Source organism: Ammospiza nelsoni, chromosome 6 (genome assembly GCF_027579445.1).
Source record: "Ammospiza nelsoni isolate bAmmNel1 chromosome 6, bAmmNel1.pri, whole genome shotgun sequence".
Taxonomy (NCBI): Eukaryota; Metazoa; Chordata; class Aves; order Passeriformes; family Passerellidae; genus Ammospiza; species Ammospiza nelsoni.
This window is the reverse complement of record NC_080638.1, coordinates 42150035-42157620: the sequence shown is the minus strand read 5'-3', so window position 1 is coordinate 42157620 and position 7586 is coordinate 42150035. Positions and strand designations below refer to the sequence as shown.

The window sequence follows — 7586 nt, the reverse complement described above, 5'->3', positions numbered from 1 at the left end:
TAATTCCACTTTCCCTGAGATGCTTTGCAGAGAGGAACAGCAGTGCCTTTCCAACTTATTAACATGGGAGCTGCCCACCACCTCCACTCACTTTATCACACAATAAAACAGCCAGCCAGAGTCCCTCTAAGAGGTTCTTTAATGGAAAGTTGCTGGGCCTGGCATTTTTTCAGCTTTCATTTCCTCCATTTTTCTCGGTGTTTCCTAGGCTATCTCAGCCCCAATATTCCCCTGTCAAACTGCATTCTAGTAAGGCATCTCCACCAAGAAAGCCTATAAATATCATATGTATTATTACAAGCAAAACCAGAGATTTCTAAAACCAATAGAACCTAGATATAATTTTTCATTTATGCACTTCTTTTACTTTATCTGTGATGAGGCTCACCATTTGCCCAGTATTGCTCTATTAAACTTTGAGTCTGCCAGAAGCTATCTGCAGGTAGATATTTACAGCCATCCAGAATCCCAGTGAGTCCCTGGGCAGACACCTAATGCCAGCTCACTGAGCCAAACAAGCTGTTGACACACACACCTTGATGGGTTTGCAGCTCATCCTCAGCAATATAAGTACACAGCAGAACAAAGACTAAGCAAGACTGCTCTACATTGAATTGCTATGTTTGAACTGAAGATGGAAAATGATTGCCAGGTATATGAAAGCCATGTATGAATTGGGAACTTGAAGTTCTTAATTTCTAACCCTGATTCTGCCAAAGATTTGTTATGTGGCCCTAAGCAGACGATTGTACCTTGCATTACCCCTCTGCAATACAAGGTCTGCGGAGACCAGCAAGGGAATACTACTCTATATGCACAGCCCAGAGGGCTGATCTGAGCTCCTAGGAACTGGGGACACTGTTCTGACAACAGCTCCCTCTTCTTACCTCACCTGAGGATCAACCAGAGCAACTGCTTTGCAGTCTACAAGGAGAAGTTACACCTGCCATTTCCTCTCCTGCATGCTCTTTCCACAGGACTTGTCAGAAATGTGAGTTCCTGAGGCAGCTTTGCCACAGCCAATACACACTGGTGCATGAAAGCCTGGGCACGAAAGAGCAGCTCACTGCTCCTCTTCAGTAAGGACAGTAACATGTGTGACAGCACCAGGACCTGAGAAAGAAGAAGCAACAGGTCTTATTCATCTTCCCATCACTGCAACTAAAACACAACTGTGGAAGTAAAGTGGGTGGGAACAGCTTAGTGGAGAAGGGCCAGGAGCCTAACACCCACCTCCCCTCCTCCAGCTGTGCAAGGAATGGGAGAGACATGGAAACAAGTCTCAGTCTATTAAGTTTATTGAAGGAAATTAAAGAGACAACTTGATCCCAGTGCACATAAATAGTGAAGCAAGGAGAAAAGACCTGACAGCATGGCTGTGGAAAGGTGAAGTCAAGCAGGCTCGAGAAACAAAAGATGAAACTCAAAAACTGAGTCTAGAAATAAAGCAGATTTTAAACCATAAGGGCAATCATTTATTAAAAAGTAACAAGGAAAGAGTTTGAAGTATGTTGTCTGCCTTTCTAAAAGACAGGCAAAGCTCAGCCCCCTCTCACAGGACTCTGCCATTGCCTACATTATAACAGGTCAGACCAAATAATCAAAGATACCAAAGACAGCAAAGATACCTCTTCCTGACATAAAACAGATGAGGCTGGCATTTTTTTTTCAAGCCCTTCTCTCCAGCTCTACTCAGGTGTTTGCTGGGTTACCAAAGTCCCAGACTGGACACAGGCCTGGCCCACACACACCCGCTTCCCACTCCAGAGTATTCCTGCCCAGGGTCCCCAGCTGCCCAAAGCACCCATTTTTTTTCCTCTCAGACTAGTTTGTTGTCTGATTTACTAACCTATTTTAGTTTCCTGAATTAATTTTTTTTCCTGGATGTACAAAACATTCTAAATTCTCTTTGGCCAGCAATCATAAGTATCACAGCAAAGTAGATGCTAGCTCAGCTGTGAAGTTTCTGCTCCTACCAAAACAGGTTTTTATGCTCAGAGAAAGACTTTCAGATTATCTTCTGTACAATGGCCTCCCAAGCTAATGCCTCACTGAGTTTTCTAGTTACAGGAGAGATGTCTTGGTTGTAAAAAGCTTAGAGTTTCCTTAAGACAGATAAGTCTCCCATTATTTTTGTGGCCCCAGAGTGGGGCCCAACTCATTCTTTTTTGTTGGTAAAGTTGTTTGGCATGTCAGCTCTCACCTAAAATTCTGGAGAGTAGTGAATTCACAGAGAGCTATTTGACTTGTTCTGCTGTCACAAAAGTGGGAATGCAGTGCTCTGTTAGACCAACCAAACAAGCAAAGAAAAGCAGCACAGCAAGCTTCCTCCCAGCACCTGCACTCCCCAGAAGTATACAGCAAGACTCTCCAACAGGGCAAAGCTTTGAAGGACATTGGTTTAGAAGTAATGTTACTGTTTCCTGCAAATAATGACCATGGTTCTACAGGGACAAGGTATTAACAGCAAAGTGAGTTTTTCTTTAGCTAGATGACAATAAGAGTGAGTTACTTGGTTCCAAGGAGACACCCACCAGGGAGTTATCTTATTTGAGAGCATCAGGCTCCATTCTTTCACATACATGGAATAAACATTTTCCTTGCAAAGTACCTATGGCCTGAAGCAATCTCCATTCAGACTGTGGTTTCGTGTGATTGCAAAAGCTAAGTGAGGTTAAGCCTGGTCAGAATTTAGCTGGGAACCCTCAAGGTACAAAGAGGGGCTGTAAGAAGTGGCAGTTTAATAGGTGGTGCTGCATCCTGAGTCAATACAGAGGTAATGTTCCAAGAGAGAGGTTAAACTAACAAGGAAAGGCTGAAGGCTGCTGGATGAAATATAAATCAGATATCCTGACAACTTGAGGTGTCTGTTGCGAGGAAGATGGTAACCTGGATGTCCTATGAAATCAAGTCATATCAGCCCAAGCTTCTCTGATAGCCATCAGTGGAAACCACACTCCATTGTATGACAGTCCACTCCAGAGAGGCAGCGTTTCCATAGAGAAAAGATCAACCATTGCAGTTATCTGCAGAGGTGCTACTGAGGTGTAATGACTCTTTATAAGCAAATATTTTATTGTGTTTAGAATTCTTAATTTCTTTTGAGAACAAAAATTCTTATTAAAAAATAACCCAAACTTCTCCCAAGACAATTTTTCTATGAAGCAAGGTCCTATTTATTTTCATGTCTGAAATAAATTCTCAAATACAAACAAGTGAATAGAAAATGTAGGTGCTTAACTATTTACAGGAGATGGATGTATGAGACATCTGGGGTGTCAGAGCTCTATGGGAGACTGAGGTGGTCCTCCCTCTCCGACTGTCCCAGGTCCCACTCAGTCACCAGTTCTGATGACACCTCTGTGAAGAGATGGTCCCAATCCCAGCTGACATCATCCTACCAAGAGGAAAAAAGACAAACATGCTGAAATGTTACTGTGCCCCTAAAGTTCTCTGAACAATGCCAGAATAGCAAAGGGAGAAACCAAAAGGCAACTGCCCTGACCAGGGAAGTCTCAGATTTAGCTGTCTAGAGCAGGAATACTAGCCAGAATGATATGTGAATATCTGCTACAATTTTAAAATGTGGACAAAATTATTCATGTTCTAAAATCCCAAAAAGGACATATTTGATGATAATGTTAATATTAGATACTCCCAGGCAGGGAATAGAAAGAAGCCCTTTCACTACTCTTCTGCACTTTTGCTGAAGCATGTGCAGCTCAAAGCTGCAAAAATCCTTTGCTACAAGTCTTGAGCTCCTGCCCACTCAGTTGTATTGAGGTTGTTCTGTCCTGCTTTAAAAACCCCCTGCCCAAACCCAAATTGCTTTCTGTCTTTGTCCCTCTGTGCTTTCCTGTGGAACCACCTGTAGATCATGGTGGCCACCAAAGGACAAAGCACTGTTTCTGCAGGGATCCCTGACCGTACTAAGCCTTGCACATTCTCCTGACCAGCTCCTTCATACTGGCCAATCATAGTGATGCCACCGACTCACACCAAGAAAGCACTATCTATCTTAAAAATCACCTGCTGGGGAAATCAAACCTCCAATAGCTTGGACAAACTCCTCCTCACATCTCTTCTCCCTCCCACTGACAAGACTTCCTTTCCTAGTACAGTCTGAGACACACAAGAAACTTTTACCTTGTTGGTATTTCCACAAAACAAAGACTTACCTCTCGTAGCTCATGCTCTGGAGCCAAAACTTTGGTGAGGAGCTTCAGGTCTACCTCCCCATCCTATGAACATACAGAGTCACAGTCTTACAGACACTGGGAAAATGAACACTATCATTTCACCAGATACATCTGTTAGACATCGCCACATTTGCCTCATAAGGGTCACTCTTTCCAGGACAACAGCAAGAACCTCATTTGAGAAACAGATACCATATCCACATCATTTACAGACACAAGTACAAAAGCCATGTTGCAGAAAGGAACAGACTTACAGGGACACTGCAAGTTCTCTGGATGATAAGGCTGTATATTTTGTGCAGCTGAGTATCACTGTGGAGGATGACATGAGCCTAGAAGAAGAGGGATTCACATGGGCCAGCCCATAGCAAAATCCACTTACCAGAGTCTGGAAGGCAGCAAATTTCATTAGATCTTTGTCCAGGTCATGGTAGGTCAGCACTCGGTTCACCTGCACACTGCAGCCAGAAAGGGTCAGAGAACAAGCCTGTGTCAGTGTGGAAGCACATGTGAGGAGAAGGGGGGCATGAACAGTCATCTGGTGACATCTCGAGTGCCCACATCCCCCATGCAGACTCTTAGCATGGATGTACCCAGACAGAAGCACAGCTCAGTCAGCAAATAAACAGTCATTGACAAATCCATGTACCAGGGTGTGCACACGCATAAAAATAGCATGTGGAACAATCATGGACTCCCTCAGAGAAACCAGCATGCAAAAAGAAGATCCACAGACTATTTGTAAGGGCTAGAAAGAAAAGAAGACCATAGCGAGCATTAAAACAGCTCCAGTGCCTTAGCAAAGGATCCTCTGAGAGCAACACCATACAAGCTAGAGAATAGTAGGGATTTTTGGCTTTTTATGTCTGAGCTGCATCAGAGCTATTAAATATGACTTCCTAAAATGTAGCCTTCCAAGAAAAACATGGTGTAGGGGGGTGATACACTGTTGCACCACCTGCCTTCACAAGTGATCCAACACTATAGAAAAGGCTTCTATTCATTGAATTTTATTGTGTTTGTCCATGAAAATCCTTTGTCTTTTCTACTGCAAGAAAACGATGAACATAGGAGGATCAGATAATTTTATTTAAAAAATTAAGAGAGAGAAAAAGAAATTCATTCCAGTGAGAGACACAGTAATTTTAAATTTACTACATAAACTGTCAATTATTTTTGTTAACAGTGATATAATTACAATATAATTACAGTAATTACAATAACTACTTCTCACCTGTGAGAGAAGCATCTGTGGCCAGGAGTAAGATATCCCACCCCTCCAAATAAGAATCAACAGAAATCCCAGTCTGTGACCTTGGCAATAGGCCCATTAGAGGACAGAAGACTTTCCTGGTATGTTTAAGACAAAAGTCCAAAACCTTTCATTTCTTAAAACTTTCTGGTCTCCCTTGAGCTGACTCCAAGGCTACTGCAACAGCCCCTTCAAACAACTGTACTTTGTAAATTAACTACGCACTTGAGTAAGAAGGATATCCTGTGGAGGGCAAAGCAGCCTACAACCATCAAAATTAAAGTGTGTGGGATAATGCATGTGCATTGGAGACATTTGGGGTTATGCAGGCAATGTTAAATCAAGAAATTCCCTGCTTTTGAGAGTTTGATTTTGCAACATCAAATATGGTATTCTAATGTAGGGGTTTTTATATATAGAGAGAATATGCAGTAATTGCTTTCTCTGTGTAATAGGAAACAAGAATTTTTCACTGTTCAGCTTGCAGCACTACTGTCACAAAAGACCATGGCAAATCCTGCTGAACAGCACTGCTGCTGACATGCAAAGAGCATGAGTAAGAAGGGTTTAATTTCACTAGCCAGTTTGCACTGCTGATGAGAGCCTCAAGAGCACCTGGCAGTGCTCTTACCTGGGGGGAGCTGCCACTTGCATGGCCAGATCTTCCTCCTGGACTTCCTCCAAGTCAGGGATCACAGGAATGTCTGCAACAAGAGAAAGCAGCAGCAGTAAGTGGGGAGTGTTGGGCTCTCCTCTCACTGAAGAAAAAGGGTCCCTTGCTTCACAGATTTGAAGCACCCTGTCTCTTATTAGAGGGAAACACAAAATGGTTATTTAGCAATAATTAAAAATATATTGTTTAATATTTAAACAAGGCAATAAAGCTTTGAAGTCTGAAGTCACAAGAAATCTTGCAAGAGGAATAGATTAATCCAGGTATGGCTCTAAAGGCCATGGACTATGCATCTGAACACAACCTTAAAGCTGAAAGAAGCCACCTGTACCAAACCTTGCTGCCTATGTTGCCATCATGTACTTACAAGAATCTGCTTGTTATGTGTTATCATTTATTCAGACACCAGTCACCTAGACTCTGTTAAAAATGAAACATGGGGCAGAAACTAAGAGAATCCACATAAAACTGCATGTTGAAGGATCTGCTGTTGGGGTCTCAGGCTGTGCAGAGGCCTGTGACCTTCCTCAGGAAGGAAGTGCTGGTGGTCCAGCAGATACAAACACTAGGGAACACAGGTCTTATTTTAGTGTCACAAAACTTTTCCAGGACTTCCAGTGTCATACTGGAATGGCTGAAGGTCACTGGGTATTCCCAGCACAAGGACAATGGCTACTCCAACTAAAAAGGATGCTAGAAACAAAAGAACTGAGGACAGGAGGAAGAACTGAGTGTGCTTTTCATCCTACTAAAGAAGCAAGGCCCTGAAAGCATTACACAGTCTGTCATTTGATAAAGCACTGCAAAAAGTTTGTGCAAAAAACAAAGGAGAAAGAGAAGGCAAAGTAACTGGAAGTACAAAGCAAGAACAGAGTACACCAATACAGAGCTCCTTTAAAGACTCAAGACCACAAAGGCTCTCCAGAGACCCCGAGCCCTCACACCATAGAGAAGCTGGTTTGGCTCAGGGAAAAGGTTTCACTTGCCCAGTAAGCAGGCAGACCTGGCCCCTTCAGCACTGGAACGAGCAGCCTGCTCCCAGCTCTGCCGGCAGTACAGTAACACTCCTGCTGGATGGCAGCAGGCAGCTGAGCCCGGCTTCGGCCCGTTTTTCAGCCCAGGCTGAGATGAATATTCAGGAGCTGGAGAGCCATTCCCACCCACGGTGCCGAGGCCGCGGGCAGCTCTTCCCGAGAAGCCCCTACTCCTGTCAGGCTGCAGGGCCGCCGTGTGCCCCCGCCCAGCTGCAGCCGGGCACGGGTCAGCGGGGCCCCGGCACAGCGGCCTCGGGAGCTGGCACACAGTGGGATTTCTCGCTAATTGGTTGCCTGGAGGAAGGCTGGGACAGAGGCTGTCACGAGCATGGCCGCGGCGAGAGGGGTGACAGCTTGGCCGGCCTCAGCAGAGCTGTGCCTTCTAGCTCCTAAGGAGCAGGTGCCTGTGAAGAGGTTCTCCAACTGCA

At 44.2% G+C, this 7586-nt stretch overlaps 1 protein-coding gene across 1 annotated transcript in view; it reads right to left on the bottom strand.

Annotated features, from left to right (window-relative positions):
* Nucleotides 1-3152: 3152 nt before the first annotated feature.
* IFT43 (intraflagellar transport 43) overlaps nucleotides 3153-7586 on the bottom strand; it is a 43815-nt gene continuing 39381 nt past the window's right edge. Inside the window, exons 6-9 of the mRNA XM_059474534.1 lie at nucleotides 6083-6155; nucleotides 4582-4657; nucleotides 4179-4241; nucleotides 3153-3397 (exon numbers count right to left, since the gene is read on the bottom strand). Of these exons, the coding sequence (XP_059330517.1) occupies nucleotides 3287-3397; nucleotides 4179-4241; nucleotides 4582-4657; nucleotides 6083-6155 (323 nt within the window). The 3' untranslated portion in view covers nucleotides 3153-3286. The remainder of the gene's footprint in view (nucleotides 3398-4178; nucleotides 4242-4581; nucleotides 4658-6082; nucleotides 6156-7586) is intronic.